The sequence below is a fragment of the Notolepis coatsorum genome (assembly GCF_963971535.1).
Source record: "Notolepis coatsorum genome assembly, chromosome: 16".
NCBI lineage: Eukaryota > Metazoa > Chordata > Actinopteri > Aulopiformes > Paralepididae > Notolepis > Notolepis coatsorum.
This window is the reverse complement of record NC_140180.1, coordinates 70874666-70897670: the sequence shown is the minus strand read 5'-3', so window position 1 is coordinate 70897670 and position 23005 is coordinate 70874666. Positions and strand designations below refer to the sequence as shown.

The 23005-nt window shown below is 40.8% G+C and overlaps 1 protein-coding gene across 2 annotated transcripts; it reads right to left on the bottom strand.

The window, feature by feature from the left end:
- Positions 1 to 691: 691 nt before the first annotated feature.
- On the bottom strand, positions 692 to 22820 carry phf6 (PHD finger protein 6). 2 transcript variants are annotated; one of them, XM_084331672.1, is made up of 11 exons: positions 22401 to 22820; positions 19899 to 20070; positions 19064 to 19165; positions 14670 to 14803; positions 14510 to 14556; positions 14025 to 14185; positions 10967 to 11098; positions 10744 to 10848; positions 7930 to 8063; positions 1771 to 1897; positions 692 to 1365 (listed from the first exon to the last, which is right to left on the bottom strand). In XM_084331672.1, exons 2-10 carry the CDS (start codon positions 20037 to 20039, stop codon positions 1771 to 1773), a joined length of 1083 nt encoding a protein of 360 aa, XP_084187798.1. In that variant the 5' UTR covers positions 20040 to 20070; positions 22401 to 22820; the 3' UTR covers positions 692 to 1365. The 2 variants fall into 2 exon arrangements, with proteins under 2 accessions (XP_084187798.1, XP_084187797.1); XM_084331671.1 differs by having other exon boundaries at positions 19899 to 20074; positions 22401 to 22819.
- Between the last annotated feature and the right edge of the window lie 185 nt (positions 22821 to 23005).

Sequence of the window (23005 nt, the reverse complement as noted above, 5' to 3'; positions counted from 1 at the left end):
GGTAATGTGACATTCCTCACCTCTAAGCTACCATTTATAGAACAAAAATACCCAGGCACCAAGAATGTGAGGAATACTGTCTGGATAACTGCAGTTTTGCCCACAATGGACAACATTTGAAGCTGCACCCATGCGTAGGCCTACCGGTATATGTAACATAAAAATATATATTATATTTCCAATAATTCATGGATAGGTTACAGTAAATGTAGGAAAACTATGATTTGGCACATTTCCCAGGATATGCAATGAGATTTTTGAGGCCAATAATCTATTAAGGCTCTTAATACAGAGCACGCAATGGTTTATATCCTAATCTGATTCACTTCTCCACATCTTTTTTTATGCAGGTTAGTTTATAAACCCAACCCATACCTTAAACTCACTGGAGAAGTCACACCTAACTAACACTCACCAAAAATAGAGATCACTTGCTGAAACATGGTGGTTGATATCCTCATCCGTTTAAATTATTCATCAATAATTAAATGCAATTCAATTCCTCTCACATGTACCAACCGACAGGGAATGTACATGTATCTCCAGAGAAATACTGTGTTCCCATATTTACTCTGAGAGATACAGGGAACAACACGGTCAACCAACCCCTTTTTTAAAAAGGAGCTTTGCATTGCCCAGTGGAAAAACCCAAGTGCATGCTGGCCAAAAACGTTTAATTGTGACCCTCTGAAATCCAGATATTCAAAATTATTCATAGTGATGATACAGTAGCAAAATAGTACATATCAACAAAGAATGGTTAACATGAAGAATTTTTTTTAAGACATGATTACAGCGACAGAGCAATCAAACCTTACAACTTGGTAGAGACTGGTAACAAGTACTTGCCTCCAAGTGAGTCTTTACAAACTAAGCTAGAGGGGGAAGATTTCTGTATCGGACGAGTAGAAAGTGGGGTTATGTAAACTGTAGGGAATGTGGGCAGCAAGTGACGATCAAAAAAGATCCATCCAGTCATCTCTTCTTCTTTCATGGTGATATTACACATACTTGAGTGAGCCCATAACTGAAACTTGGCAAACATTAGCCATGGCTTTTGTATCACCCTGCAGCAGTCCGTTGCTCTCTGCAGAGAACCTTCAGTCCATGAAAAGCGTATTCAAAAGAAAAGTTAAAAAAAAAAAAAAAAAAAAAAACTACGAGGGGTTCATGAAGACCACAATGTCCAGATGTCCGTCAAACTGATACGTTTGTCTGTGCCTACTAGAAGGGGGAAAAAAGTGTTTAGCAACTCTGGGACCTTGTGGATCCATGACGTTGAGTAGGCTATGATTCAGTATAAAAAAATATCTCTTTGCCATCTCTGAACTCCCTCCCGCCCCATTTCAAATCCATGACTGCAACCTGTAAAAAGAAGATGTGCAAAAGTCAAATAACCGCATATATGACACTGCACAGACACACAGTGTGCTACTACTATATTATGTACCATATATACTACCGGTATTATTATTGATAGGATATACTGCCATTATCATGTTGTACTCCATTAATATTACTATCGTCTTTCTTTCTGCCTGTACCTCCCTTCCCCCCTCCTCCATGCTGCTATGACACCTGCATTTCCCCAAGGGGATTTATAAAAGGAACACTTGACTTGACCTCTGTTTAATTCCAGTTTCTCATTGCTATGGCCACTGCTGTAGTAGTAGTAGTAGTAGTAGTAGTAGTAGTAGTAGTATATATTAAATTCTAAATATACTATTAATGACATTAAAAAACTCAACTCTGTACAGGGTTGGATCCTACCTAGTTGCCGTTGACTTGTCCCGGTGTTCCTCCGTGGTCGCTGGCTGCCCGCTCTCTGCTGCGGCTCTCCCGCTCCTCGTCCTCCTCATCCCTCTCCTCGTTGCCACTGTGGTTCTTACAGTACAGCCTGAGGAGGTGCCATGATGGACAGAATCCATTAAAACACAATCATTAGCTCTTCTCTCCTCCATGATTCTAACCAAGTATTAGTTCCCAATGTGGTTACATTTCACAGATGGGTCGGATAGCCATTGCATTTTGATAAGATGCAAAGACCTCATACTTGTGGTCTCTTCATAATAACTAGTATAGTTGAATAAATAACCTTTTCAGTTTGTCAAAACTTTAGTTTATTTATAGCTTATTTAGATTATAGTTAACATTTATAGTTATAGCTTATAGTTATAGTTTGTACTGTGTTTACAAAACTACTATGGTTGAGGAGCCAGGAAAAACAAGCACATCACGTTTTTCTGAATGTATTTAGAAAAACTGTGACAATAAAATAATCTGAATAGCCCAGTGCACCGGCATTAATATTAGTAGTTTTTTTTTATCCACTTTTTCTCCCATTTTCTATATTTTTTTCTCCCATCCCAATTTCGTATCATCCAATTCAACCCTCCTCTGTCACGAACGCTGTTTCTTGCCTCCCACAAGCCGGCTGCAATGTGGACTAAGTCATACATAGCACAAGTCCCCTCCGGTACTTGAGGTAACAGCAGTCGCATCTTTTCACCTGCGCAGCTCGATCTCTCAGTGGTGAGGAGTAACGCGTGGGAGGCTCACGCTGCCCCCGACACTTCCTGATTCTACTGCGCAGGCGCACCAACCGACCTGTAGGAGTCGCTGTCCACAACGCCCGATCCCCACCCATCAGTTTCCCACCCCCTAATACGGCCAATGTGTATTAGTATGAACGACCAGCTAAACTGAAAGCAATGTGGAGCGCTGGGCTCGAACAGGCGAGCCCAGCATCTCCAGATTTTGTGGCGAGCGCCTTGCCCACTACGCCACGTAGCCGCCGCATTAATATTAGTAGTTGTGGAGATGTGATGATTAAGCAATAGCTCACGACAGGCTACGGTATATGGTTATATTATACAACAGGTAGGTTCGACCATGCATTGTGATTGGTCGAGAGCGTTCTAAGCCATGAGTATATTCATGATACACTCACGGTTAAATCACCATGAATATACTATTGTGCTGGCTTTAGAATGTTGTAGAAAGTTTCAAGTGCCATTCATAAAACGGAAACTGTCAACATGACCTACTCCGCGGACAACGTTACGTTTGATTTAACGTACCCGTTAACTATAAACGAGTGGATAGAGGAGTCTAATGCAAGCGAAAGTCGGAAACAGTCATCAACACCTCGGACACTTCTGTCGACTTGGTGGTGTTGAAGGATTAATTATGGCTTTTCTCCAGCATGTCCAGCTCATCTTTCGTTGGATTGGCACGTCTAATAATGCTGTTTTTATGAATACCGTTAGATGTAGGCACGTCCTTTATATCTTTCCACTCGTTTATAGTTAACGGGTACGTTAAATTAGACTAATAAGTCATTCGTTTGCGTTGCCAAGCTGGTTGATAGCCTACTCCATTTGAAATTCCAAAGCAAAAATACATCTTTAGGAACTATTTTTCCACGCAAAGTTCACTGAAATTGATGGCTGCGGGCGCATCACAGCCGTGGCAATAGTCCTGATAATATACCACGGCTATGAACCAAATCAGATTGCTTGATTTGAGCTATCCGTTTTATAATTGCAATTGTTGCGTGGACACTTCCATAAATGTTATCCTGTCAGGATGCACGATGCCAGTTACTGATTTACCAATTGACCCAGTAAAAAGTCCTTATGCTGTTGGTGGCATACAGCAAGGGGTTTATCTCATACAGCAAAGGGTATATCTCATACAGCAAAGGGTATATCCCATACAGCAAAGAGTACATACATCCTATACAGCAAACGGTATATCCCATACAGCAAAGGGTATATCCCATACAGCAAAGGGTACATACATCCTATACAGCAAACGGTATATCCCATACAGCAAAGGGTCTATCCCATACAGCAAAGGGTATATTCCTTATAGATATTGCATAGTGCCGTCGGTGGCATACAGCAAAGAGTAACCGACTGTATTCATACAACTTTGAAAATGGTGGTCACTAGATGCCACATACGACAAGCTAGCCTAGCTTAGCACAAATAAATTAAGCGGACACGGACCACTAGAGCCATCTTAACAGACCTTAGGCAAATATTGCATCTCTGCACCGCCGCTTTTCCAGAAGAATGAGACATTTAAAAGACTTTGGTCCCTAGATGCCACATAGCAATCTGTAAGAACTGGGTGAACACTACAGCCAACATAAGTGACCAAAATCAACTACTTTTCAGAAGGGTATAATTGATCAGTTCCATTAGCTTAGTTATAAGCTCTTGATAGCCCTGCACTAGAACGATCAACTTCTACATATTTGCAGGGAAGGAAAGATCTGTGCAGCTGTAATTTATTTGTTTTTCATCATGCCTGGATTACTGACCGGTCATACCGGGCAAATGCCCCCAACAACCAGAGAGTCCAAGTCCAAGGTTTGTGTGTAGATTAATTGCATGATTTGCATCAGCTCACTTTGGAATTTGTGTCCATGCTAGCATGATTTTATTTGAAAGAAGCACCAGTATACTCATATTCTGGACATTAATATAGCAGTAAACAACTATTAGCCATGTAAAGATATAGTGGTGTCCTGAGCAGAGAATGAAGTCACACTCCCTCTGTGTGTGTTGATATTCCAGCTTCTCCATTCTTTGCTTTGGTAGCTAGCTGTTCCTACAGTAGTTAGTTAATGTATGTGCATGTATCCCCTCCCTACTTCCCATTTCCCCACGTGGGATGCACCACGTGAAATGCACAGCGATAAACATGCTGCTAGTTCGGCCCCTGTTTCTCTGCCAGGCGTTTGGTACCAGGTACCAAAAGCGAGTAGAGTACCATGCAGTGGAAAAGCGGCAAAAAAGGCTTGCTCTCATGTCAACTTTCTTATTCAACGATACGTCAATGATAATTATTGTACGTGTACAATTGATGCGGCTATAATAGAAACTTTCCACTTAAATTGTTCACAAAAACATGTTTCTGACAACATTTTAGACGAGAATTTGATATTTTTTTGGCTGAGAACGCAAAGGGAGGTGTGGCCGCAACATTGACTGTAAAGGGGGTTAAAGTGAGATTTGGCAGGTGGGGGAACCCTAAATTGTGTAGCGGTTCAGCGGGGGGAATCGCCTCAAAATAACTTCATAAGTAACTAGATAAATGTGTGGTGGACTTGTTGTTTTTATAGACAGAATATGCTGTACTTCTTTGGGCTGTGCTGCTGCTCTCTACAATATATTAACTGATGCTACATGGGCCCTCATAATATAATATCATATAAAAGTGTTATTTGGCAAGTGATACTAAAGAGTATTATCAGCTTAAACTGGCATTGATGACTGCTACGCTACCCTTGACCCAACCTAAGGGAGACCATGGATACCCTGCACCAGGACAAATGAATCCATTACTGTAGACTTTACCACAATACTACTACCCAGTTCCCTAGCCTGCACTAGGGCACCAGTATTCCCACACAGCTTTCAAATAACATAAAAACTATCATAATTAAATGTATTGCCAAAGACATTTCCCAATATGAATTACCCAGATAACTTCAACAACACATCATCATGTTCACTATGTGATGACATAAATCTAAAATGAATGACATTACAGTACTTAAGACTAAGAGTAGTCCTGACTTTACCCTTGCAAATAATACATCATCTCCCTCTTCCGACCTCCCTTTCCTCCATATTTAAGAGTAAAATCAGCACACACATTAACCTTGATAATGTACTTTTTAGGGGTGGAACGGTTCACAAAAATCATAGTTTGGTTAATTTAACAGTTTTGAAAAATAATTGTTTCAATAAATAAATGTTTCTAATTCAAATAGTATTTGGTAAAAAAAAGAAAAAAAGTTTAGCCTTCAATGAATTAGTTGAAAGCATAAGGAACACATAGTCACATACATGTCTATTATCCATTATTTGTTCATTAAAAGGTGTTTCTCATAAGGGAGTGTGAGACAACTCATTCCAGTGTCAGTAACTCTCAACAATTCTGCCTTACGTCTGTTCCAAGTTTGGAAATGACCTGTTGCTGATGTAACTAAGAGGAAATATTAACTTTGACTTGATGTTATGCACCGAAATATCAAACTATCTGCGACTGCATTGGGCTGCATATAGTTTGCTATAAATAACAACATCAAGGATTTGATTATGGATTTCCCCCCGTCAGGGCAATGCGAACTGGCCCATAACATTAGATGTATTGGTGCCCACATACACCTCACGGTGCACAACTCAGTTGCCGTTAATCCATATCTATAATAGACTAAACTAAATCTGTAAAACTTAAATGATGCTGGATAATATTATGTGATATAGCTTGTGTTGTCCATTTATAGCCATCTCTCAAGGGACAGAGGGGGCATAGCACTTTCTTTCCCCAGGGGCCCCTGATGGCATAATCTGGCCATGTTTAGCATTACACCACATGCACTGCACCTTGCTGCGACAACAGTGTTGCCCTCGCTTTTGAGCATGTGTCTGCAGTGACTACAATGGGTTTGACTTCCTATTACACTGGACCAATGAAATACTGGACACTAACCAAAGGGTTAACCCTTTCACTGCGACAATACAGAAGGTTAACCCTTTCACTGTCATGCGACAGCAGGTTAACCCTTTCACTACCACTACAGAAGGTTAACCCTTTCACTACCGTGTGGTAGTGAAAGGGTTAACCTTCTGTAGTGTGGTAGAGAAAGGGTTAAGTAACTGAGTGTTCACATAGAGAATGTTCATCGTGAGCAGATGTTTTAATCACTTAAAGGATAACTCCACTATTTTGGGAAATTAGCTTATTTAACATCTTCCCTGGAGTTAGACAAGAAGATGCATACCTTTTTTGTCTCTGTGCGTGCATTTTAGCTTTGGGAATAGATGCTCCGTTAGCATAGCTTAGCTTCATCACTGGAAGTGGGGGAGGACAGTAGCCTTACAGTGCCTTACAGTGTATTGCAAGGTCTGACATTGACCAAACTTGATATGCATGACCTTGGTGGGCTCTAGGTCAACTCCTGAAAAGGGGGTCAATGTCAGACCTTGCAATCAAAAGTTAGGGGCGCACTGAAATTATGGCAAGGGTTATTAGCCCCCTAACTTTTGATTGCAAAGTCTGACATTGACCCCCTTTTCAGGAGTTGACCTAGAGCCCACCAAGGTCATGCATATCAAGTTTGGTCAATGTCAGACCTTGCAATACACTGTAAGGCACTGTAAGGCTACTGTCCTCCCCCACTTCCAGTGATGAAGCTAAGCTATGCTAACGGAGCATCTATTCCCAAAGCTAAAATGCACGCACAGAGACAAAAAAGGTATGCATCTTCTTGTCTAACTCCAGGGAAGATGTTAAATAAGCTAATTTCCCAAAATAGTGGAGTTATCCTTTAACGTTGGGCTCTATCTGAGCACTGAGCAACTGCCATCTAGCACAGAAAATGGCAACGAGATGTAAGAGCGTCCATGTAGGATCCATCTCTGGTGCCAGAAAGTGCCCAGTCACGCTCTGTGTGGCTCAGAGTGAGTGGAACGGAGCAACCCTTTAAGTACGTTTTTCACTATGAGCGAAGCAGAGTCAATTACTAAACACACCCATATACGTGGAGCGACATGTATACAGTCCATGTCCGTCTGTGAGGTCCCTTTGTTCCAATTTAAGTGTTCCTGATTTTAGCTCCGACTATGAATGAACCATCTGAACCAAAAAGGTGTAGGTGCGCATGTCATGATGCAAAGCCGTTAACAGCTATGCAAGGAGTTTAATTACCTGGGCATCTCTGGTAATATGACAACTAGTGTCCTCTATCCTGGTAATATGACAACTAGTGTCCCCTATCCTGGTTGACATAAGAAAACTACCACTTTCCAAACAACTCCGTGTGAAATTGACATTGCCAGGAGAGGGCTGAAGGCAATATGTGGATAAAACATCTGAATATTAGTAGTGGGTGATAGGAGTTGAACTCACTTGTAGATTCCACGAGCAATGTTTTCTATAAACTTGGCTTTGTCTTGCACGCCGCAGTGATAGTGGTAAGTCTTCACACATGCCTTGATCTCACAACCAATCGTCGCACCCAACTGGGTGCAGAGGGTACACTTCTGAAAAATAACCAAAGCAAGAAATTCATCAGTAACTCTGAAGAGTACATCTTTAACATCCCATAACATCCCAACATATATATATTAGGGATGTGCGATATTATCGGCCGATATTGGCATTCAAATAAAATATAGAAAATTATCAGTAAAAAAAGAAAAGAAAAAAAGATTTTACATTTACCGGTATTACCCAGGCAAGCAAGTAAGAACAAATTCTTATTTTACTTATTGTCAAAAGTATGCATAATGTGTTAATTCCACGACAATAGATATGTAATGTTAATTACCTGAAATGATTCCGTTTGACAATTATCGGTATAAAAGCCAATATCGAACATCCCTAATATATATATATATATATATATATATAATGCAAAAGTAATAGGCCACATGAGAAAATTGGGTTTACAACTACAGCATTTATCTAGGCAGGAGATAGACAGGATATATATAAATAACCAAAATCAGAAATTAATCAGTAACTCTAATGAGTACATATTTAACATCATACATGTAATATATATATATATATATATATATATATATATATATATATATATGTATATGTGTAACGGATGGTACCGCGAAGCGCAGTCACGATGGACTTCAGATGTTGTGAAGTGACTGGGGTGAGTAGCGGTACTATGGGTTAAACTCACTCTCACCCTTAACTCATTCTACGCCAGCCACGAGAAAAGTTGGGTTAATTCGCCAACCGTTCAGCGCCAATCACGAGAAAACTCTGGTTTTAATCGTTATTTCTTTTATTAGCTATATCCATTCATTTTCATCCATCCAGCCTGATGTTATCATTGGGAATGGGTCTGAGCTCACAAAAGGGCAAATACCACTGCATTCGCCTTCCAGCTGGTATTGCACTCCATTAGAAGTAGTGTACTTTCTTTTCTGGGACGATCCGAGCCGTGCGGGCGGGGTTTAAATACTCCGGCAGGACGAGCGTTTACAACTATGGCATGGAATAGTAACCCTGCCCGCCCGTTCATGTGTAACGGTCGGTAATGTGGGACGGACCTCCACGAGCAGTATTTGGAATGGCGATCAGATAATTGGATTATTTCTTTTGCATTACATCAGATACCAGGTAAAAACACTATATATAAAATCTTGCGTTGATCGGATTTTTTTTTTCTACCCCGATCGAAGCTGTCTCGGTGTGTGTGGCTGTGTGCCGTTGGGTGGGAGGAGGTGGCGGGGGAGCTTCGATAATCAGGCGAAAAATGACAACGTGTTTAGTGTATTCCACTAAAGGGCTATTATCGCGTCTTTTCCTGGAATTATTCAGAAGCACCCAAACTATATTCATATTCAAAACGGTATAAAACGGAAATGTACCGATGAAAAAACAATCTGTTTCATGGATGTTGACTGGAAGCAACTCACTGACAGTCGACGGATGTATTAGACCCATAGATATAATATAAGATATATTTTAAGCACTCGCAAGTGAATAAAGCGCCCCATTGGCTTACAGCGCTGGCGTAATAGCTAGGGGTGGGACGATACATCGATCCAGATCGATATATCGATGTAATTATCAACGATCGAATCGGATCGATGCGATGTAATAAGATCGATTCATATCGATACTCTTATTTTGAAAATCCTGTGGCGAGTCTCATAACTGATTGTGTTAAATGGGCATATGATATCATCTCATATCGATCGCAGGCACCTGAATCTAATCGTATCGTATTGTATCGTGAGAGACTTTGTGATATCGGCAAATATCGTATCGTTGTCCAAAGAATCGATGTCGTATCGTATCATGATGAAACTGGTGATTCCCACCCCTAGTAATAGCGCCCTCTGGCGCCCCGACCTGTGGCGCAGAATGAGTTAAAAGACAGACACGTTACAAAGCAGTGAGTTCACTTCTTGGTATAGCGGTCTGTGCCGTTGCCCGCGTGTGGGAGACCATGGGTTCGAAACTCGCTCGGGGCATCAAAGTTTAAGGTGACGATGTCACAACCGTTACATATGTATAGAAATTCTTAGGTCACATGACAAAATCTGGCTTAAAGCTACACTTTATCTGGGCAATAAATGTTTATTTGCTCATAAAAAACATAATATAACATTAGAATAAATACAAATAAACATTAATACAATAAAAACAAACCAGAATGTATTGTGTTTTCCAAAAAAGTTAAGAGAACAATCTCCTTGAGGAACCCCAGCCATTCAATATACAGTTTCATTCCAATGCTAATCATCAAGTTGAATTGGGTGTGCTGGTGGTGGAATTTCCAGAACATGGAATGAAATTGTACATGTAATTGAAGATGTCTGAGTACCAAGCCTGTGTTCTTCTAGCCCTTTCACAAGATATCAATAACTTTTTGGAAAAACAAGAAATTATTGTTCCTTTTTATTGTAATAATGTTTATTAGTCTTTATTTATTCTAATGTTATATAGTTTACATTATATAGTTTACTGCCCAGATAAATACTTAAACTAAAATCATATTACAAACTGAATTACAGTCGCTTAAACAAAATTATATTACTAACAAAATATATAATTATAATAATATAATACACTTTTGTTTAAGTGGCTATATATTTGGGCAGCATATTATATATTCATTATTAATTATAGTTAGTTTGTTTAAATTTTTTTTCAAGAATACTTAAATCATGAATCTCATTCAGTTCTCACCATTCTTTTCCCCCTCTTGATTTCCTGGATGACTGTTTTGACATCAAAGTTCCCAAATTCAGCCCGTGAACTAGTGGTGAGCTGGACGGTCCCCGACGAGAAGAGCTGTCAGGGATCAGGGACGACACGAATAACAAACGTTACAGTGTTGACGTCTTCGCGGCATGCTTTACATATTCCACATTCCACTAACGAAGGCTTCGGACACGTGTTGATATCTTACCATGCACCTGTAGTGTGCTGCCACCTTTTTTGCGTTGTCAGCGTGGAGCATACCCCTCGTTTGGTTCTCCTCTTCACCGGCATGACAGAAGCCACAACGCTGGCCACCGTCTCTCAGAGGTGACCTGTCCCGCTGGAACAGAGCATGCGGAGCAGGAGAACAACCCATCATCACTGGCCACATAGAAATACCTCCCTCATGGTCAGTGATCTGATTACTGATTACTCCTTTAAAAAGTAATCTAAGTTACTTTACTGATTACTTGATTATCAGAGTAACTTAGTTACTTTGAAAGTAACTAGGTTACGAAGTCGTCGTCGTTCCCCCAACAGTTTTTTTTTAAACGCTTTATTGAAAGTGCATAAATTGTTTTTAACTTGTTTCTCTGCACATAACGTAAATTGTTAAACTAGTGCTTCAGCTTCTGTACCATCAAGTATGGTAAAGCAACAGTCTATGATGCTCACAGCATTAGAGCAGCCAGCCAGTGGTTTTACAAAACCAGTGTATCACATCTAACAAATGCAGGCTGAACTATTCAATTATATCAACTGTAACTATTAAATTGTTTTTATAAATGTCTCTCTATAAACATACAATCAGTCTCTCTTTAACATGTAAATTAACTGTAAATCTGGCAAATAAGAGCTTTTGCTCTGCCACCATCAACCCTCCTGTACCTAGTCGAAGCGTCGGCTAGTGTTGTGATTCCAGATGCTTTCAATGCAATTGGATGTGCTGTTTTTAGCGGTAGACAGTATTTTGTTTCCTCCGCCGTGAAGTAGTGACTGAGGCTACGTTTAGACAAGCGTTTTGGGGTGGAATTCTGAACAGAAACCGCAAAAGTCATCTTGCGATTTCACTTTTAATTTTGCCAAGCGTTTTGGGGAGGAATTCTCCGACGACGGAGCCCTGCTGTCACACGATTGGCGCATATGTCACATGACGTGCTGTGAAGACCCGCCCTACTCTGCCTCTGATTCGCAGACTGTGGATGGGGAATGTGATTGGGCCAAAGCAGAGTCACTCACAGACAGAGGGACCAGTCACGCCGCGGGACACATTCTTGTATTTAACCCTTTCACTGCCACACCACGTCACTCCCAAAAGAAAAACAGCTCAAAATGTATTTTTGACTGTCGAAAACGAAATAAAATACTGCATTCCGCCTGCATTATGAATTTATGATGAGATAGTAACGAAATAGTAATGCACAGCCACTTGGACAAGTAACTGCAATCAGATTACTGGCTTTTAAAGATTAACGCGTTAGATTACTATTTTCGGGGAAAAGTAATCAGATTACAATAGGCATCACTGCTCATGGTACACTGGACTAATGCACCGTTACAGTAGTCCCGACACTCCCACTATAGCTTATTTAGTTTTTTTGGTCAATAATGAGATCATGATCTTTAACGCTCATCGACTTTTGAAACATCATGCATTTATTAAACTTAGGATTTCCTTTAACACTTTTGAGTGCCAACGACGAGATATCTCGTTTGTTCATGCCGACCGTTCAGTGCCAACGACGAGAGATCACGTTTTTTTTTAGCGATTTTAATTCATATTTCATCAATCTAGCCTCACTGCAAACTCTCTGAGCTCCATTGGGAGAATACCACCCCCTATCGTCTCTCCCTGTGGTACTGCACCCCTTTGGAATGGATTGAATGAAACGCATGGGGGGAAAAAAAATCCTGCTTCCTCATTTGACTTCTCAGGCAAGTCACCCGAGACGATCGGACTCATTCTGGAGCCTCAGAACAGCGTGGAATATATATTTACAGTACCCAGCGTTGGATGAATAAACGCGATGAATATTTGGAATGGCGATCAGGAATTGGAATAATCTTTTTGGAGAACATCTGATCTGAGGTAAGGAATCTATTTTACCAGTCTTAGGATAATCAGAGCTTTTTTCACAGAGATATCAACGTGTGCCCTATGTGTGTGTGTGCGTGTGTGTGCTGATCAGGAAATGATAATCGATTTTTCAGCCCGCTTCTATAGCGTGCATAAGTACACATATACTATCGATAATCTAGCGTTTATTTGAAAACGATTCATAAATAGGCCGAAAAATGACAGTTTTGTGTATTCCAGAATATTCCAGTAAAGGGCATTCATCACAGAATCTTTATATTTTCCTGAAACTTTCAAAAAACAAGTTCTTCAAAATGGTATAAAACGGAAATTAACCAATTAAAAAACAATCAGTTTCGACAATGTTGACTGCAAACAAGTCATTGATAAGCGACGGCCAGATTACACACCATAATTTAAGATGTAGTTTATGCGTTCGCAAATATGAGAGCGCAAATATGAGAGCTCTATCAGTGAAGTAGACGCTGGCACGCAACGGGGTTCTGGGGCACCCGAGCTCCGGCACGGAAAGTGTTAACAGTGCATTTCCACAATAGTTTTATATCTTGATTATCTTGTTTTCATAAACGTGGAAAGCCAAAATCATAATTTTAAATAAAATTTGATTCATCGTCCCGACGTCGCACCCTACTATAGCTGCAACCATACTATATCCAATGGTGCCAATATTGATGAACATAATATTGAATGTATACTGTACATTTAAACAAGATGGGAGCAACTATCTATCCTGTGTCTTGCTGTCCCTGTGTGCAAAGTCCTGTTGTCATTAAACAAGGTGAATCTGTAATACGGTATGTATTGTGGAATTATGTTTTTGTTCCGTCACTGCACCAGTAATTCAGACTTTCATTGTATTTGACAAGTTGTCAGTTCTCTGACCTGTAGCTGATAACCTAGTCAAGTACCATCTCAAGTCTCACCGTCCCCATATCTAAGGTCCAGTTGTCATTATGCCAAGTGTGTCATTATGCCAAGTGTGTGTCTGTAATACGTATTGTGGAACTATGTTTTTGTTCCGTCACTTCACCCAGACCAAGTCCTATACTTTCATTGTATTAGGCAAATACATTGTCAGCAGTGCCCTCATTCAATTCTGACCTGTAACTGATAACCTAGCCAAGTAAATCTCACTGAGTCTGTGTTTGTGAACAGGCGTGTTGCCTACATGTGACGAACTCTCCTCATCGGCACCCTGTGAGGAGGTGGAGCGGGTGTCTTCCGATTGGCCACGGGATCCAACTTTGTTCCGCCCCTTTTCAAACCTCCCGCGACCCCTACTTTGTGGAGGGGAGGAGTCTGAATCATTGGCCACGCCTCCCTCTTCATCTGACAACAGACATCAAACAAAACACAATATTTACTAAAACTAAAAAGGAAGTTTTACCATCTTGAAGGATATTTTCAGTTGTTCAAGTTTGTAATTCTATATAAATCTTGCACCAAAAAGTTACAATCTAAAATAAAATTTAAGCTTTACTTGTTTTGAACTTTGAGAGAAATATTTATAATAAAAAAGGAAAGAGATGGGGAAGGTAAATATGTATAAGAAAAGGAAAGAGATGAGGAAGGTAATATTTATAACAAAAGGAAAGAGACAGGAAAGGTCATAGCGTATTTATAATAAAAAGACGGGGAAGGTAAAACACGTACCCTCAGCAGCATCCTGGGAGGCATCGCGGTGTTTGCGACAGTACACGCTACATTTAAAGAGGAAAAGTAAACACAACCTTTAGAGCAAGTTTGACCACTTATATGTCTTTTATTTGCCTTAGCTTGACCTTCAAATGAGCATAATGACGATTTGACTTACAGGTAAATCCCTTGTGAGGGCTTCTCTTTGATCTGGGCTTTGTCCTTTAGAGCACAGTAGTAGTGGTATGTCCGCCTACACGTCTTCACATCACAGCCAATAGTTGCGCCGGGCTGGTCACAGGATGAACACATCTGAGAGGGAGGGAAACACAGGTGAGAGGCTCATAAAACAAGATCTAAATGCTATGAAGGACCCCCAGCAAGGTTGGGATTAATGTACTAAACAGCACATTAGGAAGTGGCCTGGGTTTTTCATTCTAATTAAAATAGTGGTAAGAAAAGGCTGTATTATACAACCTATTGACAAGTAAATGAGAATGGATGTTCCATCATCAGCATGTAAACTGCAACTTCAGTAGAAAGCTATCTGGCTGCAAGCTAGCCTATTTTAGCACAAATTAATGGAAGTAGATAGGGATCAGCTAGCCTAGCTTAAAACTTCAGAAGAGGTGTTTTTGACCAACAACTTTTTGTGCTAAGCTAGGATAGCTTGTAGCAGGATAGCTTTCTACTAAACGCACAGAGAGGAAATTGGTATCTATCCATCTTGTCCGACTCTAGAGAAGGCGGTAAGCACATTTCCCATGTTTACGTGTTCCTTTAAAAAAAAAATATTGATGGAATATAAAGTGAATTGATCCCAACCCTGACGCCCATGGATCCTTGAAGGGCCAGGGCTCCCACAGCAAAGTGATGTATAATTTGACTTCACTAATAGTAATATCCCATTCAGTAGATGTTAGCCCAATGTATAAGAACGACTATTGTGATCATAGGTCTCCATCGTTCCACCGTTACCTCCAGGGATGCCCCGATCGATCGGCCACTGATCGTTATCGGCCGATAATCAGTATAAATATGCGATCGGTGATAATGCTTTATTTTCGCCGATCGTCAAAATCGATCGATGACACGGAAAACATGATCCAATTCTCTGCGGAGTTCTCACTCGCTCACAGCCACACTCTGCTGCTGCGCGTCTTGCTCCTCCTCCTCCTTCTCCCCCTCCCAGACCCATGTCAACAAACAAACCCTTCGAGCACCGCAGAGCTCCTCTTTCAACATAACTGAAGCATTAAACAAAATGTCATCTATTCACTTTTGTTTAATACACGAGGCGTTGTCTAATGTTATCTAGCTACTGATGGCTCCTGCTATCAACGTGACAGTTTGGCATTTGTTTTCACAAGCGCTGGCTAGCGTTGGCTAACTAGCTATCGCCCGTGAGCTAACGTTAGCTACCGAGCTAGCGTTACTGTTTAAACAAAACTACACAGTCAACTATTCACTTTAGTTTAATACATAATGAGGCGTTGTCTAACTGGCTAGCTACTGATAGCTCCTGATATCAACAAATGCGCATTTCAGTTTAAGAATGATAGGGATGCACCAGCATGAAACCTCCGTTAGCTAGGTAGCTCACATTAGTGAGCTAAATAGTTCACTTTATTTTAATACATGATGCATTGTCTAATGTCATCTAGCCGGCTAGCAGTAGCTACAGATAGCTCCTGATATCAATGTCTTATAACATAATTGACATTATTCGTTTTTGCAGCTGAACATTGGCTAATTACCATACTTTTCGGACTATAAGCCGCACCTTTTTTCCCCATTTTTCGACCCTGCGGCTTATATAACGGTGCGGCTTATATGTGACTCGACGTGACCAAACCCGAAAATGTAAAAATCTAAATATTGCTTTTTTGACTGCATTGAAATGTTATTTGTCTGTTCCCTTATTTGCTAAACTTAATACAACTTGTAAATGAGTTAATTCTTGTTATTTGTCTGACAGTATTGTGTCCCAATGCTAATTACATATGGTAATTAAAAATTAAAACACCTGCGGCTTATAGTCCAGTGCGGCTTATATATGTACACATCATTCAATTTAGCTGCTGCGGCTTATATTCAGGTGTGGCTTATAGTGCGAAAAGTACGGTAGCTATCATGCTTCATAACACGTTTCAGACCCTGTTGAACTATCGCTCTGACTCAATAGTATATCCATCTGCAGAACGTCAGCCCCAGCACTCTCAGGCCCCACGCTGAATGTGATTTGACCAAAGCAGAGTATACACACAGACAGTGGAGCTGTTTGCAGATAGCGAGCATTTGACTTGTTGCGTGGTGGCGATGTCTCGCAGACAATACAACTACAAGTATAATTATATAATATATATTTAAAAAAATAAATAAAATATATAAAATAACCAATTTTTTTTTTTAAATCAAAAACGATCGATATCGGCCGATATGGCTCAAGACGATCGGTGATCGGTATCGGTGGCAAAAAACGTGATCGGGGCATCCCTAGTTACCTCCTCACCTGCTGTATAAATCATTACGTAACTTAACATCTTCTCACATCTGGGTTCCTGAGACAACATATCAAATGGGGGCCTCATGTGTAAGGTTTGATTGATTGATTGATTGAAAAGTTTATTAACAGATTGCAGAATGGGTACAGTACACTACCCACACTAAACATTCAAAAATGGGTTGTTGATAAGGTTTTGAAATAGTTGCAATTTTCCTCCAGAAAGACCACAGGGCTCTGGTAGGATGAGCCCATAATGGGGAAAGCATAACAAGTCACTGACTGGCTCTGAAACAGTGGACGCAAATAAACCACCCACCGCATGGTCTTATTTGATATGTGTACAGGCAGTGTTTCCCACAGGATTTTGTGAGACTGTGGTGGGTGAACCTCTGACCCTCTAGGGGGGTCCGGAGGCATGCTCCCCCGTAATTGTATTTTTTTTTGTACATTTTAAAGTTAAATGCATCAATCTGGTGCACTTTGAGAGCAAAATAAAGAGGCCAGTCTGATCTATGATGAACTTTGTGCTCAAAACACAAAATCGACTAGAGCAGTGCTTCACAATCCTCTCCTCGAAGCACCCCAGCCGTTCCATGTATTTGTTAAATTCCACCACCAGCACACCTGATTCAACTTAACTAGCCCTTTATTAGTTGAATCAGGTGTGCTGGTGGTGGAATTTAACAAATACATGGAATGGCTGGGGTGTCTCGAGGAGAGGTTTGGGAACCACTGGACTAGAGCATACATTTGAGCCATCAAAGAAATTAAGCAAAAGTGGTTACCTGTGTTTTGAACTGGTTTATTTTTTTGAAAATAAAAAATATATACTGGATTACTATTCCGACTACTACCATTGCCAATACTACGGATACATCCCTATTGGCAAACTTTATATTTAAAAATATATATATTTTCGGTTAATTATAAAACTGTGGCGGGCCGCCACAGTCTAGGTAATTTATTTTATTTTATTTTTTTATTCTCTTCCCCCCCCCCCCCTCCTTTTTCCGATTTTTCTTCCATCCCACTGTTAGTCGTTATGCCAATTCCCAACCCCCTTCCTGGTTGTTGCGCACTTTCCCCTACTGTTGGTCCGAGAGGCCGGAGACTGTCACATGCTTTCCTCCGACGCATGTGCAGCCGGCAGCCAGCCTGGCCGCGCAGATTCTCACTGGGAGAGTGTAACGTGTGGGAGGCCGCACTACCTCTCTCCAGATCCTACCCTCGCTGAGCAGGCGCCCCGACCGAACTGTAGGGGTCGCTGTCCACAACGCCCAGGACCCACCCGCCAGCTTTCCCCACCCCTTAATACTGCCAATTGTATTAGTGTGAACGGCCAGCCAAGCTGGTGACAACGCCGGGAGCTGGATTCGAACACGCGAACCCAGCGTCTCCAGCGTTGGTGACGAACGCAATCTCCGCTACGCCACCTGACCGCCACAGTCTAGGTAATTAATGGGAAACACTGGTACAGGTCTCTGAAGTAATGTGTTCTCAGCTTCCAACAGTTTACTGTATCATCAAACAGGATTTTGAGCAACAAATGACATTGAAAATCTACAACAGCCTCTTATTCAACCATCTGGTACATTCAGGTATAGCCATCTCCGACATTGTCATTTTGGTTGTTGGCAGGAGAAATTAACATATTGTGATTAATGTTAATATCGTTTTAATTAGGGTTCCCATACCAGTGTACAGTTTCTGCCAGGGTCAAAATATTGTGGTGGTGAATCTTAACTTTTCCCAAACGTTCCAACATTTTCAAATGTGTTTCTAAACCATTCAAGATTTGGAAAGGGTCAATTCTTTTGCATTCTTTCGAGACTTGCATCGGAAACCATGTTTAACATCCCAAATTCAGTCCATTGCAGGATCATTGCATTTTATACGGATGGTTAAAACTCAAAAGCTTAATACATGCTGTATTTAACAATATCAAGGAGATTTAGTATCGTCAGAGGTGTGCTCGTATCAAAAGACGAATCCACTTCACTCGCTACTCAACAATTCTGCGCATCATCTGTGATTTTACACAGTGAAGAATACTGGATGATACTCACCAGTTTGTTCCCTCGTTTAATTTCCTTCTTCACGTCCTCGACGGAAAAGCCTCCGATGTTGTCACCGTTCGAGTGAGATGTGACCAGGGCAGAGGAGAAAAGCTACAAGGGGTAGTTTATAAAAACAGAAAAATAAAACCATGAGATGGATATATGTACGGTAATCTATTTCAGGATTTACTCTGACATGGTCAAAATGAACACAGGCTCTATAGCTCCCTTCTGATACCCCAGGAGACGGAGGCTACGGTTTGTAACGCAAATTGTCTTTTTGTTTGCAGGAGCATGGGTCATCATTGCGACTAATATATATACATTTAGTCATTTAGCTGAACACTTTTATCCAAAGTTCTGTATGAGTCAGCAGGAAGGTTACAACTCTGGCAGCTAAGGGTAAGTGATATTGTTTGTCAAACAGTGTTGAACTTGAGTGCTTCACTCTTTTTGTTTTTTTTACGATACATTTTTTAGCGTTTATCGCTTTTCATGGTCAGACATGACCGACAGATGAGAGGATGAACGGGAGAAGAGGCGGGGAAGACATGCGACAAATGGAAGTCACCGGGAGTGGGAAGCGAACCCGGGACGGCCGCTTCGCAACGCAGCGCGATACATGTTGTGCTACTAGAACGCCCTGAGTGCTTCACTCTTGAGTGCATAGTAGTATAGACATATTAGCATAGTAGGTACTAGGTAGTAATATAGGCACAATAGATTACTTAGTAGCAAAGTGCATAATACTAAAAGACAGTACGAAAGTTATATGAATGAAAAAATAATAATAATACTTGACACAAATTGCACTGCATTGCTACAGAGTCTCTTCTCTGCTCACCATGCACTTGTGGTGGGCTGCCACCTTCTGGTTGTCAGACACCAGCAGCTTTCCACACTCCTTGTCCCGGTTGGTTTTGCAGAAGGCACATTTTGGCAGACGTGCTGCCGCGGCAGAGGCTCCTTTCCTCTGACCAGACATGGCCGATCTCTCTAGACGTCGATCCGGGTTTCTGACTGACGATGAACACAAATTCCCATTGAATGAATAGAGTTGACAATTGACATCATGACAACAGTCTTTAGGCCAGCAGACCCTTTTCACAGGTATGATCAAATAATAATAATAATTCTACATTGTCCATTTATCTCACCGTGCCAGAGCCTCCGTTTTGTCACGTCAAAAACATAGGTTGAACACGGACAAAAGCAATTATGCTGCCTTCTTCAAATCACTGTACCTATGTGACAAGCCATTGGCCACAGGACTTACATTTCAATTGTACAAATTAGTGATGCACCGATGTGAAAATTGTGGCCGATACCGATAACCGATATTAATATTGCTCTTCTGGCCGATACCGATATTTACCGATGTCGATATCTCTGTATAGAAAACACTTTTTTATGATAATCAAATAAAGAGCTATTTTCCAAAACGCATAATTTTTTTTACTTTTGTAACTTATTTTCAGAAATGACTGATATTTTGAAACTATTTAAGGCCAAAACATGTAAAAAGAAGAAAAAAAATATATAAAAAAAAAAAATTAATATCGGCCCTATCTTGATATCGGACCGATACCGATGTGTAAAAAAAACGGCCATATCGGCCGATATTATATCGGCGGCCGATATATCGTGCATCACTAGTACAAATGCATGATGTCCAAAGTCTTGCACAAAAGGTAAATTAATAAAAGTAGGATCAAAGTTATGAACGCCCCCCCCCCCCCCCCATCGAAGAGAAGCCCTCACAAGGGATGACACTCATTCCTTATGAGAAGAATATCCTCTTCTTTTTTTTATCCTCATGCAGGTTCTTCCATTTTTAGATAGATCAATGTCTACTCTATATTGTTATTATAATGCATCAAATTCAGACAGATCTTCAGAGGTACTATGCTGTGTTCATGTAAATGCTCCAAACTAATAGCAGACAATTACACAGAATGTCACCGTCCTGTGCCCTAAAACAGCTGACTCATTTATAGAAAAGTTTGTGCGCATTGAGATCAGGTTTTCACCTCTTCAGGAATTACCTTTCTTACCAGGCATTAACCAAGTGAACTCTGTAAAATGCAGGCCAAATTCCACAGAAATAACTTACAAACACTTTGGTTTTGAATGCTTATGGTGGCGACTACACAGCATAGAGAGGATGGATCCAAGTCCAAAATCCTAATGAAAAAGGCTACATGACTCCAAACCCTACACTTGCTGTATAGGCTCTCAAAATGACAGGGGTAATTTACATTTATATTGGAGCATCATTATTTTATTTTTTCAATTAAAGAAAAATAAATGAGTTAAATCCCAAATTCAAGATCAATAAAATAACTTGTAATAACGACTGATTCATAACCAACATGTATTTAGGTGTACTGCTAGAGAGAATACACATTCGCAGGCATTTGAGATAAATTCAGGACAAATTATTATTTTAATAGCCCAAATGCATTTAGAGTAGTAGATAACTGTATTGGTGGGGGGGGGAACTAGGAAACTGGTGTGCTGCTAGGAAAGCATACATTCGCAGGCCTAGATTTAGGACATTTAAGACTGCAATCATTAATGTATCACACTCACACACCAAGGAAACGTTCAATGTTAAACCTTAATGGGTGTACTAATTTGTAAATAGTCTTCAAAACAAAGTGGGTGTTTTCCCCACACAATAGCATGCAGATCCAACGCCATGATTTAGCCATAATTGCCACAGCAGGGTTTTGTTGCGGCGGCGACGGCCAAAGGAACACAGCAGCACACACCGTGCTGCAAGCACACAGTGGCCAAGTAAACAAACACAAATACATCTTATTCCGATACATTCTCGCTTAACGAAGTGTTTTCATATCAGCAACATTGCTGCTTTGTGATTACGTAGCCCATCTGAAATGAGTCCCGGAAGAAGGAACATCAGGAAGGTGACAAATGTCTCCTGAAAACTTTTGAATTAAAGGGGGGTGTGTGTCTCCGATAAACTAACCGAAAACAATTCGCAGTAAAGCGCGTCTCAATATCGCCCAATTCAGACTATTAAAGGCCACCTAATGCGAGCGAATAAAGGCCGAGCACACTTTCGGTGCGATACGCCTAAATGCCCGTTGGATAGCACACCGATTAAACACCAATATCTCCCTTTAAATCTTTACTAAATTACAATGACAGGCGGCGGGTTCTGCTGCTGCTGAGAAGTAAAGAGCGCCATCCGTGATGTAGTATCGCTGAACACAGAGGAGGAGCAGCGTGCTGCTGGTCCGCCAGACATATGGCCTAAAAAAATAGGCCATTGGAGGACAGTAATTATTCTCAAATGATTCACAAAATCTTCTAATCTTACCTGTAACCTGACAGAAGTATCGTATTGCTCTGGGGGTGTAGAACGGGAGGAGAGCGTTGCTCGGGACTAGTGAGGCTGCTTTCTGCCCTTTCTGAGAGAGGAGAGCTTGTGCTCCGTGTCGCCGCTGCGTAACATTCAGGTGACGTGACGAGGCTGGTGCGTTCCACACATTCACATATAAACCGTTTCAACACAACGCGCCCCCACGTATATGCATGTTTATTAAAAAATAAACACCGGCTACCTTAAGATGATTTACCCCCAACTTCCCAAAATAAATCTAGAGACTCAATAGTAAACAGCAAACATGTATTTTTATTAGTAGCCTAGTAATACTAGCCTAGTATCTGACGTGCTTTATTGTGCTCCTCCAGGTTGTTTAGTCAATTGCAACAAGATATTGACAGTAATTCACATGTATTACATCTGACCAATGTTATTAATAATTAAAGCAGCAAGAATAATTATCCCTACATTCTTCAAAAGCAAATGCAACGTCGTTTTACAGCAGCATAGCTTTACAATAAAGTGTGTGAGGCCTGGCTGACACTGAGGTGATTTTTTTTGTTCGTTTTGTTTATAGTTGTGTTGCGACACATCATCAT

Coding starts and splice junctions, on each gene's coding strand:
- phf6 (XM_084331672.1), bottom strand. CDS start 20,039: ATGTCTGGTCAGAGGAAAGGAGCCTCTGCCGCGGCAGCACGTCTGCCA. Junction 11,099..14,024: donor ATGAGGAGAGTTCGTCACAT/GTAGGCAACACG, acceptor GCTCTGTTCCAG/CGGGACAGGTCACCTCTGAG. Junction 8,064..10,743: donor TCAAGAGGGGGAAAAGAATG/GTGAGAACTGAA, acceptor GTTATTTTTCAG/AAGTGTACCCTCTGCACCCA.